The following is a 20,446-nucleotide window of genomic DNA, read 5'->3' on the forward strand; positions in this document are numbered from 1 at the left end:
GCCAGAAGGACCTGGCAACTTTGCATGTCGGAGTTTTAGCACAGCAATCGCTGAGCAAACTGTGAGCCCATCTGTCCAGAAGCAGGCCACAGGTTGCCAACGGAACTAATAAGTCTTCCCTGTCTGAGGTTAAATATTAATAATTACAAAAAACTCTTAACAAATCGTAAAGAAGAACAAGAAAATTCCAAAAAGCACGCATAAAAATTTAAAACAATCGCGAAATTTCCCGAAAAACTTTAAACAAAAGCCGACAAATTGATATCTAACCCAGCAAACTCCCGAAACAAAGCGAATAGAAAAAAAAATTAAATAAATGACATCCCAAAACATTTCGATTATATCCATAGAAGACTCGAAAAACGCAATAAACAACTTAAAATTCCCCGAAAAACTACTATAAAAACGCAAATATTTTCGCAAGTTTCTGCAAAGTCTTAAAATTTTACCGTTGAAATAAGAAAGAGTCCCAAATATGCCCTAGAAAAGTCTTGCAGAAATTTAGACAAATACCAAGAAACTTCCCAAAAAGTTCCAAAATAAGTAAAAAAAAAACATTTAAAAAATAAATAAAAAATCTAAATTAATCTCAAAAAAATCTAAAAGTCTTTATATCAATCGGAAAATTACAGAATTATTGTATGCTAATTAGTAGAGACATAACTACTGTACGAGAAAAGAATAAAAGTCAATCCATAATCATTATATTAAGATAAATATTTTTCGAGTCATCTATAATTTTATTCAAGGACTTGTATTATAAAAGTCCTTTCATAATAATTATCAGAGAGCTAAATATTTTTAAGTCTTCAAAGACTTTTATTTTGAGACTTTTATTATAAAGGTCTTTTGATAATAATTATGAGCGCGAAAAAATGTTTTAAGTCTTAAAAAACGGGGCTTGTTTAGGAGCATTTCAGGATTAGTTGGGGTCCAGTTCGGGGCTAGGTGGAGACCAGTTCGGGCCTAGTTGAGGAGTAGTTTGGAACCAGTTGGGGCTTGGTTTGGGACCCGTTCGGGACTATATACAAGATTTTTTCGTACTCGTAATTATTATCAGAAGACTTTTCTAATATAAGTCTCAAACTAAAAGTCTTTGAAGACTTAAAAATATTTATCTCGCTGATAATTATTATTAGAAGACTTTTATAATATAAGTCTCAATATAAAAGTCTTTGAAGACTTAAAAATATTTATCTCGTTGAAAATTATTATGAAAAGACTTCTATTATTTAAGTTTTAAAATAATAGTTATCGATAACTTAAAAAAAATTCTCACACATAATTTTGACGACTTTTTTAAAACTCCACTATTTTCGCTTGCTTTATGCTGCTTACTATTTATTACCCTTCCCGCGTGACCTTCGAAAATGTTTCATGCACACGCCTATTCGAACGAATAAAATTTAATTTTCAAACAAAGTGTTACCGTCGAAACTTTTTGGTTGTTTTCGCGCTATTGCGTACGATGTGTAAGTACTTTCACAAGCTAACAAGTAGAGGTAACCAGCGCTTTTCATGCATGCTCCAATACCGCTGCCAGTTTCAACATCTTTCAGATAGTTATTTTTACAACAAAAATATTTCACAGGCAGCTCGCTGTTATCAGTAAATCTAGTTAGCCTCCAATTTCGGTTGTTGCTTAAACTTTTATGCTGCTTCACTTATACGCTCATAACCTACCATGTAAAACAACCTACAAAGTAAAACATCCTTAACACACAGCTTTAAACGCACCATCTCCCATGCAAGCTACATATGTAGTTTTAAAGCGAGGAACTATCTCGCAAACTTGATAACTTGCATGCATCACACATGTATATATTTATTTGTAAATCTATACATATGTACATATGCGTGTAACTTGATTGCGCTGCGCAGGACTCATCCATTTTGAAAGTTGCATTACATTGCCGCACATCGTTCAAAACTCGTTGATGGTAAAGTTTCGACGAAAGTTTCGACGAAAATCGTACACCGTAGACTCATTACTCACACTTGTTTGCAGCCATATTTATGCGCGCACATTCAGTTGGTATAGTATGTACAAATACATATGTGTGTAAACTTGTGTAAGCGTGTGTTTGTAGTTGAGTACTATGGGTCTTTAATAAGGCACCCACATGTGAAAGCGAATACTTTGTAATATGGCTATGCTGAATATACGAAAAGTTTAACGCACAGCCTTTCACAAATTCAAACATACTGACANAGCAAGTAGCGGTCCTCGGTAGCGGTTTGGCCTAAGGGGCGGCAATGATATTGGCGGCCCAATGGTGAGGAAAGCGGCAGTCCGGCCCTAATGAAGGACGACGGTGACAACGGCCCTGGATGGCGATGATATTGCTAGCGGTCTTCGTTAATGACAGTCGGTGGTGGTTCCTCGTTGGAGTCTTGGCCCAGGGCGGCACTTAATATTGGCGGTCCGAAACGGTCACGGAAGTCACCTATGGAAGCTGGTCGTCAATATGTTCCCACAAACCACCAACCTGTCCTGTAGGCAGAGCCAGGGGCGCTCGAGGTTACACGGCCTAATCCGTCCCGATGCGCTCCGTGCCTACCTACGGCAGCTTGGTCAGTCTGTATTTCCCATGTGCAGAGCCAGGGGCGCTCGAGGTTACACGGCCTAACAGGCTAACCTAATATTCGCGGCTTGCGTTTTGGTACGCATGCCGTCGAATTTGTTTTTTTGCGTCACCCGAAATTGACTTGCATGCGTTTGCATTTGATTTCATTGAGCGAAACGTCAAATCAAAATGTCACGCAGAACAAAAATTGGAAATTGAGTTAGCTTCATACGCACGCCGTTCAATTTCGGTTGATCTCATACAAGTTGCATGTGCATGAGAAATTTTTGACAATAAATTGGCGGCGTGCGTGAATATTAGGTTAGCCTGTAAGCCGTCCCGATGCGCCCCGTGCTTACCCATTGGGGTGAGACGGTACGTATTCAATCGTGGTGGCTTGAAATTGTGGGGCGGTTTTATCCACCGCACAATGCCTGCTCGCCACGCGGTATCTAAGTGGGCAGGCGAGTTCGTCTCCTGTCCACTGAGACCGTTTTTAAAATAATGGGTTTGGGGGTCTGTGCGAGGGGTATTCCTCCTTTCACAGGCCCCCCTCAACCTCTCGGCCTTTCCCGCAGGACAAGCCAGGGCGCTCGAGGTTACACGACCTAAGCCGTCCCGATGCGCTCCTTGCTTACCTACGGAAGCTGGTGCTGGCTGAGTTGGCGTTAATCAACTTAAGTCGGTTGTTGGATAAGCAGGTTGAGAAGTGAATGAATGATCGTGAATTTTGGCATGTTTGCGCAACGAATTCTCGCGGAGTATTGGTGTGTACGAATGCTTTGCACTTTTGCGTGCTTCCCTTTAGTTGTTCATACGTATGGGTGTATGTATGTATGGTTGTATGTATGCATGTAGATCTGTATGTATGTATATAAATATGTAGCGTATGTATGGCTGGATGTGGATATGTATGTACGTATGTATGTACTTGTGGGTTTTATGTATGCATGTACGTATGTCTGTCAGTGTAGCGTAGGGGAGCTACCTCAGCCTTCGATAAAACCCACCTCATAAAGTGGTACTTTTAAGAAGCTAATTTTTTCAGTTTTTTTCACTACAAATCTATATCTAAAGTGACGAATTTAGAAATGGTTCGGATCTATAGAAAAAGGGATGCAGAACGAACTAGCTCCTATTTGTCGAATTTAGAACTATTTCGGAACTATCGAATAAGGGATGCAGCGGGGGGCTTGTTTACTTTACATAGATATGTGTTCGGCGGCTTTTTCGTTCAAATACGCTTCTATGCTGTACTTCGCAGATGCTTTTTCATAGTTTGGTAATACAAAACAAAGCTGCGTGTTAACATATTAACATCTTGGGGCCGTCTGGAATCTAACCAATAACAGCGAGCACCTCTGCAAAGTCAGCTACAGCAAGGTATGTAAACGTACATTTCTTACAATCATTCAAACAAATTTAATTTCAAATTGAAAAAACGTTTCTTTGAAAATAATGTAAAATCGCACACGGAAGAACCGACAAGATTGAAAAACCATGATACTTTTTTCTTTCGTCTGTCGGTTTTAGAACTGGTTCGGAACTATAGAATTTAGGACTTGTTCGGAACTATCGAAAAAGGGATGCAGCGGGGGGCAATTGACACTTCCTAGGACATCGCCATGTTAAATTCGCCAGTTGCTTGCATGCAAAAGAGATTTATCGCGAACCAGTACTGGGTCTAAATGTACTAGAAGCGCCCAGTTCAGAACTAGAGATTTTCCCCACAGGGAACATACACTTCAATGTGTGTGTGTGTATGTATCCTTTAAGTATGCATGTATTGACGTGAGTTGTGTACACATTACTCATACGCCCAGCTGTATGCGAGTGCATTCGATCCGATTAAAAGTTTCTGCTACTGGCTGCTCAAATAAACAACATGTCACTGGCATAGCAATAATAATTATAATAATAACAACAACGACGAGAATAAGAACCACAACAAAAACAAGACGAAGAACAGCAACAACAACAACAACAAAATCGGCAATACCAATACCTTGCCAATAAGAAAAATAATACCAAAATGAGGTTACACCAGCAGTTGCGTGAAAAACAAGGCCAAGCCAACATTGGCAGCAGTCGCAAAACTAAAAAAAAAAAACACACACAAAAAATAGCATAAATATTGGAGCAAAAAATCGCATGAGCAATAACAAAAATGGCAATTATAGCTTAAATGGCTAAAGTTTTCTTACTTACTAAACCTTGGCTGCGGTCTGGCAACGAACTTATGAAGTGGTGTGGCAGCAAAACAATATTTTCAGAATCGAAAGGAAATGGCTGCATTGGGAGACTTGAAATATTAAATGCTAGCGAATGCTCTTAAGTGATTTCCTTTAAATTTTAGTCTGCCAGTGGCTGCAAAGTTTAATGCTGCTGAAGAAGAGAGACGATAAACAAAAAAAAAGTTGGTATTCTTCTCTGAGTGTAAGACAAAAGAGAGAATGAGAAAATATACCCTACAGGAGTATCTTAAAAAAGAACCAGCAGGTTTAAAAGATTAAGAACAAGCAATTATTTTTACGCGATTTTATTAAATTTTTGTCTACTGTCGGAGGAGAGAGACGATAATGGCAATAAAGAATGCCCGAAAGGAGATGTTTTCAAAACGAAAATTGGCTATTCCTCTCCATATATGTACATGTAAGAGAAGAGAGAGAATCTGAGATTATTTTTGTTTTGCTAGGGAAGAACTAAAAGCGAACTTCTTAATACCAATAAGCGTTTGCAATTTAAACTATCACAAGCGCCAAATAGAACCCTATAAACAATACGAATATCCCAAAAAAGGACAAAAAAATACTGAGTCAATTGCCAAAATTTACGAAAATTTTCGAAACCGAATTCCGAAAAAAAATATGTTGGACGCCAAAAAGTCAGAATAAGTCCCTAAACTTGACAAAGAGATCCCTATTCCATTCCGAAATGTTCCGACTTAATTCCGAAAATTCTGAAAAACTGTGATCAACTCCGGAATTCATCGAGAAACTGAGAAAAGTCTTAAAGTTGCCAATAAAATATTAAATAACCCCGAAAAATTCTGATTAAATACGGATAGGTCCAGAAAAAATGCGATGCGCCTCTAAAAATCCCGCAAGATCCTGAGAAAAGAATTCCAAAAACTAAGAGGAAACTACCAAAGCCCGCACAAAACCCCGTAAATTCGCAGCAGCATATGCAAAAAAAAAATAAAAATTTAAAAATTCCTATTTAATCCGAAAAATGCTAGAAAAGTGGAGAATAATTTCAGATACCTTTCGAATAATTAAAAAAAAGGTTCAAAATAACCCAACGACTCCATTCAATCATTAATAAACACCTAACAATTCCGACTAAATCCCGAAAAGTCTCAAAAAATTGCAGAGAGCCACAAAATTTCTCGAAAAATACAATATTTCAAAAACAATGTAGAACCTACCAAAGCCGCTAAGTAAATTCCCATTAAAATATATTTTTGTAAGATAAAAATTTAAAACTACCGACTTAATCCCAAAGGTACCAGAAAATCAGAGAAGAAATTCCGGAATATGTCAACAAAGTTAAAAACGCCAAAATAACCTGAAAACTCACAATTAAATATTAACAAAACCCGAAAAATTTTATTAAATACCGAAAAGTAAACAAAAAGAAAAATTGCTATGAGTCTCTAAAGATCCCGCAAAAGCCTGATAACTTTCCGGAAACTTTTAAAATAATTTCAAAAACTGGGAAGAAACTTTCAATAGAATTTAAACAAATCCCGAAAACTTCCAAGTTAATAATAAGAAGTCCAGAAAAATTGCGGGAAGTTTCGATAACTCTTACGAAATACTTTCAGAATTCCCAATGAAATTCCTATAAATCATAATTACATTCCATAGTTCCTAAAAATACTTCAGAAAATCTTGATAATTCTAATGAAAATGAAATGAGCAAATAAAGGTCGAGTATTTCAAAAAACAACCCAAACTAAATTCGAAAATTCACGATAAAAAAAAAATGATCCCAAAAACTTCTAATTATATTTCGATAATTTACGAATAATACGTTTCGAAAATCTCGCAATATTCTGCTAAAATTCTGAAAATTTCCTTGAAAAGTTTTGAAGAAAATATCACAAATACTAAGAAACTCCAAAAATGTCGGAAAACAATCGCGAAAGTTTCCAGTAAAACCAAAAAAGTGCCGAATAATCCGATTAAATCTCAAAACGCTATAAAAAATCGCGAGATTCCCTCAAAAAATGGCGAAAAGTACCAAAAAATTACATAATTAGGAGTCTCTATTAAATCCAAACGAATCAAGAAAATTTCTATTGAAATTCCAAGAAGTCACGAAATGACCTCATAAAATCTGAACAAATTTCGAATAAAACTGAAAGAGATCGGAAAGATCCTGAAAAAATTTTCAAATTTCTAAAAAAAATCTGAAAATTTTCAAAAAAAATGCAATAGTACTTCAAAAACACTGCGAAAAAATCAACTTAAATCGCGAAAACCGTCAAAGAATTACGAGCTAATAAAATTTTCTATCAGTGACTGAAACTAAGATGTTAAAAGTTTTCAATAAATATCTACGGAAATTTCGTATTTATTTCCCAAAAAAAAAAAAATTCAAATTAGCGATTTTTCCAGATCAGAATATCAAAAGTCTATATTTTTAATGACATTTGGGAGCATGTCCTACAACCTGAGGGCATTCTTATCGCAATTTCAAATAAGTGGGGCAACAAGTTTTTGAATTTAAAATTTAAAATTAATTTATAGTTTCGTTCTTTGAACGATAGTGTTTTCACTTTATTAAAACATCGATCTGTTTCTTCATCCTATCGACTACATTATTTACATAGTTATTTAGATTTTATCTAACAATTTTATAGATTTTGTCAACGGCGATATAAACGATCATTTGTCGGTTATATTATTGATACATTGAAGGATGCTCTTATTTGTTCCGATTGTCTAAATACCATATGCGATTTTGATCTCAAAATTTTGCGAAGCGACCATTTTTCTAAGTAGGATGCCCCTGAGGAACATACCAGTAGACCCCCCCCCGCCGCCATCTCCTTGCCTGTTTCTTTTTTGTTGTATACAATTTTCCTAATTTTCAGCATCATAAATTTTGCGTACGCATTTTAATTAGGCTTTCAGAAAGTTTTTTTTTTTTCATTTCTCTTTAGCTGCCTAAAGTATGCAATAAGTATTTTATATGCTGCCAGCTGTACCAATGAGTAGTTGTATGCGCAGACACGCAGTTGCAGAGGCATGCAGCACTGCCCATGATTAAAGTCAACTCATTTAAATACTCAGGCAGAGTTTTGTAGATTTTCATTCTTGAGACCTTTATTGCTTTTTGTTTTGAGGAAATGAAAAATTTACGGACTTTAGTAGGGGAATAATCAAAATCACTTAATTAAATACATAAATACACAAATCGTTTATAGCAATACAAAGCAAAGTCATGCGCTTTCACGAAAAAAGTGGTTGAAAGTGGCTGGAATGCCAAGTTGAGTGTACATGTGTGCGCGCCTTAAGCGCCAACTTGCCATTTAGCCTATTTTTAAGTGCCCCAATGTGTATCGTAAAATCCAATAAAAGCTATAACAATTAAAATTTTGTGACACGGTTTACGTTGCTTATAAAGTAAGTGATAGAAGGGGGACTTTGAGTGCAAATAGACCAAATATGCATTACCGCAGCTGAGCTTCGAAAGGATTCTTGGATCTAAAAAAAAATATTAATGGTCAGGGTAAGAGTGCAGAGATACACGAAGGGGTAAGTCCCGCAGTTTCCTGCTCTTAACTGACGATAAGTAAAGCGGCACAGGACCAGCAGGAAATCAGCCTATTGAAAAGATGTGTAAATATTGACAGCCATAAGGACTCTACTCTCATATACCGATAGCCTTCCTATCAATCTTGTCATCGCCGAAACTATTGACCTAAAAGGACGTTCTTTTAGACACCTCACTAGCGACGATGGTACAAAATTCTCTACAGAAATCAATCTGGTTATGTATCGCCAGGAAGAAAGTGTTGGAAAATGTCCAAAAGCTATGTCTGTTGCATTTAAACATGTGGCTTAGTGGAATACAAAAAATTTTATGAAGTGAAACTCTCATGAAGAAATATTAGGAGCAGATAATTTTCAAGTGTCCAGCTTTCAGTAGACAAAGGCTTGCACTACCTGGTGACGCCAAGTTGCGGGGCTGTCAGACCGCCATATTTGAAATGTTAAATAATTTCAAATAACCAGTTACTTAAGTCCATATTTTAAACTACCGATTTATTTGCGAAAAAATGTTTTACGAAGAAAAATGTAGGTGCTATATTCTACATCATTACCAAAAATTTATGTAGAATTTTCAAACTACCTAAGTTTATTTCTAGTTCCCAAATGATAAAAAAATCTTACCTAGTTTTTTTATTATAATTTTATGGCTAATGGTTAATTGATCTAAAACTTTTGTCAAATTTAATTATGGAAAAAATATTTCAAAGATTACTATCAATTGAAAATTGATGAATGAAATGAACAAGAATTTGTATCCAGTTCAATGCCGCATTTCTTCTAAATTGCTTAAATTTATTTATATATTATCTAAAAAAAAATACATAATTTTAAAATTTGCTCAAATTTACGTCCAGTAATTAAATTATAATAATATGCATTTAATTTTAAGCACACAAAAATTATGTATGTTAATTTTTTAGATGATGTTAAATTATGTTTTTCTTTTTTTTTTCAATTATAAAAACGATGTCTAGTTTTTTAATAGCTAAAAAAGTATGTCCTAATTTTTATATTTTTTAATTTACTTATATACAGCTTTTACAGGTTTAAATAGCCTGAAAATTTATATCCAGATTTTTTAATATGTGTCCCCGCAAAATCTTTACATAAGGAAAATTAGATTTATAATTCTTAGTATCCTAATATTCATGTGCGATTTTGAAATTACAAAAGTTAATATTTGAATTTTTTAATATGTTGAGGTTTTTCATTTTCTAACAATGATATCCAGACTTTTTTGTTTCAAAAGAATTACGCATTTTTTCTAAATGACCTGAAATTTATCTAAATATAAAATAACCATCTATTTCCAGTTTTTTTTTAAGCACTTGTGCAACATTTTATCAATTTTCAAACATTTATATATTATTTTGAGATTATCTACCAAAAGCTTATGTCCAATAATTAAACTATATTTTTTTAATTTTAAATTTCCAGTTTTTTAAGCATTTCGTCAACATTTTCCCAATAATCAAAAATGTATATATAATTTTGAGATTGCCAAAAATTTGTGTCCAATAATTGAATTATACTTTTTTCAAATTTTTCGCTCACTAAAAATATCTCAAATTTTAAATGAAAAAAATATGCTCAATGTTTGGATAATCAAAAACTAAATTATGTTTTTCCTAATTAAAACAGTTTTGTCCACTTTTTTAATTACCAGAAAATATGTCTTATTTTGATATTTTTTTATTTACATACATGCATACATACATATATAGAGGTTTAAATAGCCTGAAATTTATATCCACATTTTTTAACGTGTTCACGCAAAATTTTTTTATAAAGAAGGTTACATTTATAATTTTCAGGAAACTAGCCGTTATGCCCAATTTTTAAATTAAATAAAAGACTTATGTACATCCAGTTCAAGCCTAACTAAATGATATAAATTTTTTTAATGAACATAAATAAAATATAAGGTCCAGTGTTTTATTTACCAAAAAAAAATTGTCTCCAGGTTTTTATTTACCAAAATAATTATGCCCGAGTTTTAGATGACCAACAATATATGTACAGTTTTTAAATGCCCTAAAAAATTATGTCGTTATTGAATCACAAAAAATTATGTTTAGTTATGTCGGCGACTGAGTTACGCGTACTGCTGCTGAGAGAGTAATTCTTTTCAGTCAGGAGAGAAATGTTTATTGGTAAAAGTGTTCTAAAAAGGAAAAGAGACGTTCATTTATATCAGTGATATGAGATAAAAGGTACTATGTGAGATTCTGCCAAAGGAGAATAAATATAGCAAACTCGTGAGCAAATTGTGCGCCTAACAGTATACAAATGATATTTTTTTTTTTTTTTCAAAATAATAGCACTTTTTAAACGGTTTATGCTAAAATTTTCAATAGTATATTATGATGCTCCAATAATTATCTTTGTAGCGATCTCATATTTTTTTTTTGCAATTATAAGATATCACCAATGTCGGATACGTGGAAACCATTAGGCTCATCGCTATGCTTGGTACTTTCCAAGTTTTAATGTCTGCCAGAAGTGATTAATGGTAGATTAGCAAATGTTAAAAATTTCTAGTGGATCAAATCAACAATTGCATCTGTTTACGCTTTCAGCCTAAGGGTTTGATTATGCATACTTCGCATAACTTCGCACAACCATTTGTACCAGTGCAATAAAAATGTAACTTAAGAAAATGTGAAGCAAAATATAAACCCAACAGATCGCTAAGTTTTTAAAAGTTCTGCTAATTTCTCGGTAGGGTTGCCAGACGTACTGCTTTTGGGAGTACACGTACTCCTTTTTATTGCAATGTACTCCCTTGTACTCCCAAAAAATATATATGGAAATGTAATCCTTTATTAGTTTTGTACTTCTTTTGTTCTCCTTCTTCCAGCTATTAATATTTTATTATATACAGGGTGTAAAATAATAACTGTCGCACAGTTTCATTTTTGTTTTTAATAAAAGGGACCTTTATAGATTTTGCGAAAATTTTATTAAGTCGTTTTTAAATTTTAACCTTCATTTGGGTTTACCAATATCCCCCTTTGGGTCCTTTATACTCCGTCTTTTGTCCAACATAAGGCCTCATACTTAGCAATCGAAAAGAGACTCCGACTAAGAGGGCATTCATAAGACCAACCCTATACAGTTTTTTTTCTCTTTTTTTTTATACAAAGTCTAAGAAAAAGTACACCTATAAAAGACGTGAGTGCCGCATGAACTTATCTCCCCAAGCTGGCAAATGCAAATAAGGATCAAAATTTTAAAACTAATTAATAAAATTAATGTAAACTATTTACAAAGTTAAAAAAATACTCTTTTTCGCAACATCTATAAAGGACCCTTTTATTTTTCAAAAAACCTGTGCGACAGTTTTTATCTTACGCCCTGTACTTTACCATTCATATTGTGGCAAACACTACTTAGTAAGCAAAGTTAAGTGTGATAGTGAAAAGGTGTAGGCATGGTCGTAGCAAGGTAGGTGCAGAGCAGTCGGGTATAAAAATCAGAAAAATAGTAAATTAATTATAAGGCCTAAATTAAAAAAACTGGCCATATATTCAGAAAGAGCTTGGAATTCTTTTGTAGAATTTAGTTGGGGAAAATTTCCTATAAGGGCGGTCATTGAAGAGGTGGTGAGCGAAGGGGGAGTGGGCGTCCATTTAAGCCAGCCAGCCCATTTAATTAAATTAATTAATGGTAATTTGTAACAATAAATTGCACAAAAAATAAAAAATAAAAATTGTACTCTTTTAGCTCTTGTACTGCTTTTTTTCTATCGAAAATATAAATGTACTCCTTTCTCCGTTTCAAAATCTGGCAACCCTATTTCTCCGTAAAGGGATACATACAAATTAGATACAAAGTACATACAAAATTACAGTTTGAAGTTTATGCGAAGTTATGCGAAGTATGCATAATCAGACCATAAAGATTTTCATTATACGTATCTCGAGACGCATCTGGGTTTTCGTATCGATATCGCAGCTTATGTTATATCTACTAGACGACCAAGTCGTCTAGGAGGGCCGGTATGTTTAGGCGCGACTGCTAACACCGAACGCCTGAATGCATGCTAAATACGTACTGCTGCATATGCAAAAATTTCTTTCATTATATTTATGAAATAATTGCATATGCACTTCTCAACTGCCATGTAATAAAACTTTCTTAAGTTATAACTTGATGGCAGTTCAAAGAATGCGCGGCCTAGTCTGATGCATCCTCCGGACACTGTTCCGAAGATTTTTGCGAACTCTGTTTGACTTGCAATCATGCAGAGGTGGTACTTGCCTACAGCTACCATTGGCCACAGTGCCTACCCACCATTTTTGAACCAATAAATATTTTTTTTCCTATTAATAAATACATACAAACATACTGCTCTCCCCTCTCACTGACATATTTCATCATCAATTATTAACTTTCGTTTCATATCCTGTTTCTACCTGAGTAGATATATACCACCGTTAATCATTAGAACATTTTTCTCTATTTCATTTCAACCAACTTGTTGTTGGACTTCTTTGAAACTCGTCCTTGCCATTCAAACACTTAACTGCCACCTTACAGTACACGATTGTGTGGCTACTCGAAGCTATAGCAAAGTTTGTGAAATCATAATTCAATGTCATTTATTTACTTACCTCTTTATTAACTGGCTGGCCAAATGAAGTCATGCCAACGCACTCCCATACACATTCACTCAATACAAATATTTTTACACTCCACTGATATTATTTTCTCCAGTGCACTTGCCTTGTGAATCTGTTCCTTTTCAATTTGCTCTCAATCCTTGAATATCTATTGAGGTTAAAATCTAAGCGCCCAACATGAACAAACACAAACACCATCTCCTTTCCTCTCTTGCACACTTAAATATTTCACATGCCATTCCGATTCACTTACTTTTCAAATTCAATGCATTCCTCTATACATTCCACAACTCATTTATAAATACTTTTGTATGTATGTACTCGTAGGTGTGTACAGTTAAATATTTGCGCGCGCGGTCCGCTTATTGAGTTATCCATTCGCTCGTTCATTCATTCATTCGGTTATTCATTCAAGCATTGAATTGCACAACTCACTATTGTATTGTATGGATTTCCAATTGAATGCATTGAAGTACCAGCTCGACGTTAGACCGAATCAAGCCAGTGAAGTCAACCTCCTGCTCAGCTGCAGTTAAGCCTGTTGTTGAAGTTAAGCTCGTTGAAATACCTACTTCATATTGTTGTAGTTCAGTGGGTTGCCTTTGTGGCTGTGCATTGATTATATTTGTTGAATTTTCAAATATCTTGTAAATATGCTGGCTTTGTACTATTGGGGTAGAGAGAGTGGTGGTCTATATAGCAAGAGGGTGTGAGTTTGTTTAAGTTTAAGACCTTTTCAGTAATACTTAGTAGTTAGCTAATTTTGCGACCGGAAAGCAGAACTTCAGTTTCAGCTGTCAGATATGTTTCACTCCTGACGCCTCTCTAAAATTTCAGTTTCATTTTTGAATGTTTATAGGTGTTTGCTTTCTCTTCCACACAAAAGTAAATAAATTTTTTATACTAAATTTAAAAACAAAAAAATATTTGGCGCTAACATTTTTGTTAAGTGTTTAACCGAACTTCTCCTCTTAAGTTTGTTGCTTTCTGGATTTCACATCCCTTTCCGTTCATAATTTTGCGAAGTTAGTAACAAACAATTTTAATCAAGTTTTTGTAAAATAATTTGTAATGTTAATGCGATGAGGCATTTACGAGCGCAGTGTAATCGATGCTAGCAATTAGTCTGACAGATGGTCAAATGTAATCTCTACAAATATAAAGAAATTTGAGAAAGATTGTGCAAGCATTGAGCGACAAAATTATTAATAAATTTTAAATCCTACAAGAGCACGGAAACACACAACAGCTAAATGACAGCAAATTGTAGTAAGAGTAAAATTTTACAACAAAACATATTCTGCAGCAACAATGAAGACAAGAAAATTAGTTTTACTTGTAAGGAACATGCTGTGTTGGAATGAAAAGTGTAGCTGCAGAGGCCGACACAACATGTCCTGTCGTGGTGAGAATGGCAATTATACATAAGTCAAGCAAGGCAATGAAGATAAATGATTTAAATTTACCTACATATTTATGGCATATTTGTATATTTGCACAGGAATCTGCATACATGCATACATATGTATGTACATAACTATGTAGTATGTACCGAATAGGAAAATTTTTGTTAAGCAAGCACCCAAGAAACTTTATACAATTTATGAGATCCTCCAAAATATGACTGTGCTACAGTTTCCGAGCTTTTATAAAGTGGGAACAGTTAAGTTTTCTTACTAAGAACAGTTTTTTCGTTTTAGAATGCTAAAACTAGTTTTCAATAGCTAGAAAAATAAAATAAAAATAAGGTTGCACTGGGAACAGTTTTTTAGTTTCATAAGAACAGTTTTTTTCTTGCATGTAAGCATGTCTTCAGTTGACCTTATCTATTAAAATGCTCCTAAACTGCCAGAGTGCGGTTATTTACTGTGGGAACAGTTTTTATTATAGGAAAATTGCAAAAAAAACTCCAAATAAGTATCACGAAATTTTTGTTTTCACACGTGAAATTTGTATGGCAAATAGTTTTTATTTGTCATTATTTTTATCTAACAACTAAGGACGATTTAAGTGGGTACAGTAACCAAAGAAAACCTAAGTTTTTAAATTCTTGTGTAACATACATTTGTAGGTAATTGCGTTCCTGCACGACCTGCAGTGTCATTTACTTTTAGATCAATTTTAAACTCCACTTTTCTCTTCGCACCTTTGAAGCTTCGCCACGGCAGCTACTTACAACACTAATTCTTCATGTAAATCTAAAATTGCAAGCAAATACTTTCAACTTACATCTTATATGTACATACATACAAAATACAAATATAAATGTACGAAGATAGTTGTATATGCATGTAACTTATTTTGAGTGACAAATAAGCATGTAAGGATACAGCCAAGGTGCAAAATGTCAGATGTCACTTGAAGCTGTTTCCACTCTAAATTATACAAGTAAATATACATAAATACCTACACACTTATAGCTAAACATATATTTATATAAATTTGCGTATATGTATGTATGTGGGTACATCCGGTTGTCTAAATACAGGATGTGAGCTTTTGCATGTTGTATGTAAATATACATACATACATGCATATGTATGCAAAGGTTACGTTGATCAAAATGTGTAAAGTTTTCGGAAGTTTCAATTACTACTTACTAAATTTATTAACACAAGACGAATATTAGATTTAATTCAGCTAAATGGAGAAGCAATTTGAATGTAATTTCATTAATTTGTATGTATGAACATTAAGGTGGAATGAAATTAGTTATTTTTTGAGAATCACATGTAGATAGGTGCCTTTCTAGCCCAGAAAAAAATAATGTAATTTATTATTCGCCTCACTGTATAATTGGCGGCGATCGACAGAATTAAGTTTTGACAAAAACCGATATTTAAGTTTCCTTTTTAAGACACGTCTTTTGGCCCGAAACACGAACATAAAAGGCAGCTTTCTTCATGTATGCAAAATTTATTTTCAGAAAAAAACCTATTCCTTACCTTCTTCTTCCTTCTTCGGCCTTCTAAAACACTTTTTTGTCTTTGCGATCACCATATTATCTACTGATTTCAGGCATTAAAAAACAGTTCTCATCAAATTCAAAAACTGTTCCCAGTTACGTATTTCCGTCATTTTATATTGCGTAATCGAGCAGAAGCAGTTTCAATATATTTAAATAAAAATTACTCTTCCTATTATGATATGAAAACTGTTCCCACCTTTTTAGAATTCAATATTTTAGTATGTACAAACTTTCTTAGGGAATCACTCATGAAGCGCTCTTCGAAGATTTTCAAAAATAGTGTCTAAAGGAAAAGTCTTATTAACATCATCCGCGTATATGTCGCATTCACTATGCATTGAATTACATAGATTGAAATTTCAGTAGTACAGCCTCTCTGACCCTAACAAAGTCCTCCGGAATTCGTAACGGTTCGGGTTTCGGACGCTGATAAATACTATGATATCAATCCAAACGTGAGTAAATGGCAGTTGCCTTCTTGATCCAACTTTAAGAATCGCCATCAGGGCAATGGCGGTGATAGGGTCTTCTTTGCAAAGGTGTCATGCGTGATAGATCTGGTCCTAAAATTAGTATCCATTTGGGTAGCTGAAGAAGCTTCTATAAGTAATCTACTCTAGCTTCCAAGTAAAGAGCTAAAACAAAAACCGATGGAATCTTCTTGCTATAAAAGAGCTGTCCGCAGTCCTGTGTGAACTGTAAGTCAGAGAAAGCGGCATATAGTCCTAGCCCATTCTTCTGTCATCGTACAACTGAAACTGCATATCCAGAAGTACTATCATACTCCACCGCAAGTGACGGATATATGAGGTCTATATAGTCTTTGCTCTGAAGTCGGCTAACTCCTGAATAAGACGAAAAAGTCTTGTCCCCTTCCTATTGCGCGATGATTGACCCCTTATAACTTCCTTTGAACCATTTTCGACTCCAAAGTCCATCCACAGACAAACGGCATAGTCCCAGAACTCAGCCTGTCTTCGAGCTAAGCCTAAAATTTGGGAGTAAATCCGTGTAATTTGACGGAAAGATTTAGTTTAGTAAGCATTTTTTGATTCTGTGTTCGATGAACTCTCCCTACTCTTGAAATACACGCACGTAGTGGCGTCGTCTACGTCCCAGTGCCGAGTGTATGAATAAAAATCACACTGTACTAGCTGCCATTTGAAGCTTCGGACTAAATGAGTAAGCCAAAATACTTTTGGGATACTTAAATTTTAGAAGGCATTTTTTCGCAAGAAACGCAAAACAGAGAAGGGTCATCTGAAAGTAGGTAAATCTGTGGAAACAAGATCCTAAGTTTTTATATATTTTATATGGACAAGCTCAGCGGCTGCTGTTGCCTAGTGTCTGAAGACGCTTACTCCCACACGGTAGTAAAAAAAAGAGTATATTTCTGATATCAGGCGCCCCTTTCTCAGCATTGGCAGACCTTCGAGTAGTCCTCTGTCATGAAAAGGCTTCTCATAAAAGTCATTTACTATTCTCATTAAAGTCATTTACTATTCGGAGTCGGCGTACAACTATAACTCCGTCTATTTAGTAATAAAGCCATGAAGCACACTACAAATTGGAAAGCAGTTCGGTCAAACACTTAGATTCCCGATTTTTTTTTTATTTAACATGCTCAGGGTAAACCCTTTCCCGTGTTCTAGCAACAAGTATATTCAAAATACCCACAGCGGATACCACTTACTTTTGCTTAAATCTTTTACTAAACATCTGCCTAAAATGAGCTTAACAATATTTTATTTACCATGCAAATACTTAAGGCATTCCTCTTTATGACTCGTAAGGTCGATACTTCACTCCTGAAGGTTTTCACGAGACTCTTTCAACTTTAGAATCCATTGGTAGTTCAATAATTGGCTACATAATGGCCTTATGACAGTCTTGGCAAAAGTGAGTATATCATTCAGGGCTGACTAAAAGGCTTCGCGAGCCTTACTGTGAGAAAACGTTCCGATCGCTTTAATCTCTGATCGTTTGCTTGGATTAATCTTAAAGTGCGTGGTGGTTTTCCATGCCTCGCAACATCAATTCACTCTGAAATGACTGAAAGTCATCGTGAGCCTAATGAGGAACTTAGCTTTAGATGACCTGTTCTCAAGTTCAATCTTGCCAAGCACTGAGTTTTTGTTTGCCACGCAACCAACTAAAGTGAGGACTGTAAGTTATCGAACGTCTGGAAGTAGCCTACGCTCCTGATTCCATCAATCTCAGATTTTACTTCATTTAGTATTGAACTACATCTCGGCTTTGCTTTCCACCTAACTAATAAAAACACTCTGTTCGTCGGGCACTTAAGACTCAGTCTGTGAACAGTTCACAGTTTATGCAATTTTCGAACTGAAACTGCAGATTTTGCGATTGAAGCTCACGTGGTTGAGACAAAATTTGATAACTGCTCAGTACTCATAGTTCAAAAACAGCCGATCAAAATACCAACATGACAACCCCAATCGCTATTCCCACCAAGAGAAGAATGAGATGCCGGAACACTGAAACGAACTCGCAAGAATTAGATATTAAACCTTCATACAGAAGCATCTGCACGGCGGCGCACCCAAACTGTATTTAGACTGGAGCAGCGTAATCCCAGCGGACCATGAAAAACGTATTGTCACTAAAAAAACCTACTTTTATTTGCACTGTTTTCTCAAATCATGGTACATATTTACACTTAAAACTATCACACTCGTTCCACCTGTCACACTTCCTCAACACATCTGATTCTTTCGCTTGCGCCCCGGCCGCACTGTAAACACACTATGCGGCAGCACACCATTGATGGCCTTGCCCGCTTTACTCGCCGCCAGCAGTCGACGCTCATGCACTTTACGATGTTTAGTCAAATGATCGGAGCGGGCAAAGCACTTCATGCAATAGTTACATTTATAGGGTTTCACGCCCGAATGTGAGCGCCGATGTCGCGCCAGCTCATCGGAACGCGAAAATTTCCACGTGCACTCTGGCCAATCGCAGGTGTACGGCTTTTCGCCCATGTGACGGCGCAGATGGGCTTTGAGATGCGCAGGTTTTTCATAAATTTTGTCACAGGTGCCAAAGGTGCAGGGATAACCGGCAGCAGCGTGTTCCTCATTGCAGTTGGTGGTTTCACTCGCGCGCTTCGTACTTCGCGCTTTGCGGTGCAATTTGAGATTCTTCGAGCTTTCGTGTAGAAAATGTTCACACGTCTCGGTGCAGAGTGGCGTCTTTTCGGGCAGAAAATCGATGAGTTCTGGTATTTCAATGTAGTTATCCAAGAATTTTTCCTCCCATTCAGCCATCTCGCGTGTAATGAAGGCAGCTGTCTCCAGCTCAACTATAGATGAGGTATCAACGCTGCTAGGGCTACTCAACGTGTTGTAAGCGCTATTGTTGTTCTTGTCTTCGGCGCAGTTACCATCTGCTATTGCGCTCTGCGATTGCGTTGCGCCGGCATCGCCAAGGCAGGTAACTTCGGATACAAACGCAGGTGGCGAGCTGAGCAGCTGATCGAGCGTAAGTTGCAGCTCGCGCTCGTTGATGACGCTGCAATCGAAGTATTGTAAATTTGCGTTGTTGTCGTTTGTACTACCACAGTTGGAGGAATCTACTGTTAATTCACACCATTCTGCTTCTAATTCGAGTAGCGACTGCTCGTTTGCCGCCGTGGTGAGCACAAAAGGATCATCCGTGCAGGTGAGTTGAATCAGGGGATTGCTGCATTCGATTGGCCCGTCTGCGCAGTAGTCGTAACTTTCGTATGCCTGAGCGCCGTCCATGGCGCCACTGAAATCAACCCATTGCACCTGCGGCTGTGTGTCATTCAAATCGCTGAAAAGTTGCTGAAACCCGCCGGTGGCAAAGAAGTCCATTGCTGTGGATTTTGTAAAAATTTTGATCTAATTGCGTACGCACTTGTCTCTCGGAGAGTTGCATTTAAAATGCCGTTTTCTCGTGTAGCTGGCATTGTTTTAAAGTGTAAAACACCGATCAGTGGCGATCAGTCATAGCGAAGTGTGGCAAAAATTAAAAAAATAAGCAAGATCAATTAGTTTCTTATCTACCCGATGGGCAATCAATATCGACAATGGCAAATGCGCTGCTTGGTACTACGAGCACAAATCGTAAACGCAGTCGCAGTCGCAGTCATAAGGCGCGAGCCCTGGCTTGCTTGCAGCGAAGTATGTATTGGAAGCGCTGAAGCAGAGTTGCCAGACTTTTGTGCGTAAGATATGTCCAAGTTAAGCCGTAAAAGTAAAGCACACATGTGAATGCATCAGTCAGTTTTTTACCGTCATAAACGAATGATAAAACTTATTAGCTTTGGAAGATGAAGTTGAACGAATCTGAGACGCGTTCGGACACAGATAAATGGTCAGTGAACTTTTTTTTCAAACTAAATTCAGTTAATTCCGTTCTTAAATATCATTTTCAATTTTTTTTTTAGGTGGACATCCAATTTTTTCAATACTGTATTTACATAATTAAAAAAACTTTATTTTATTGAATTAATGTTTC

The 20,446-nt window shown here is 35.9% G+C and overlaps 1 protein-coding gene across 1 annotated transcript; it reads right to left on the reverse strand.

The window, feature by feature from the left end:
* Positions 1-18,660: 18,660 nt before the first annotated feature.
* LOC108364300 (Krueppel-like factor 6) lies at positions 18,661-19,800 on the reverse strand. Its single transcript, XM_017617923.1, has one exon. The coding sequence runs from the start codon at positions 19,798-19,800 to the stop codon at positions 18,661-18,663; it is 1,140 nt and encodes a 379-aa protein (XP_017473412.1).
* Positions 19,801-20,446: the final 646 nt, after the last annotated feature.

Source organism: Rhagoletis zephyria, unplaced genomic scaffold, assembly GCF_001687245.7.
Source record: "Rhagoletis zephyria isolate East Lansing unplaced genomic scaffold, Rhagoletis_zephyria_1.1 Rzeph_scaffold_01520, whole genome shotgun sequence".
Lineage (NCBI taxonomy): Eukaryota > Metazoa > Arthropoda > Insecta > Diptera > Tephritidae > Rhagoletis > Rhagoletis zephyria.

Excerpts from the sequence above, each read along its gene's own strand:
- LOC108364300 (XM_017617923.1), bottom strand. The coding sequence starts at position 19,800 with ATGGACTTCTTTGCCACCGGCGGGTTTCAGCAACTTTTCAGCGATTTG.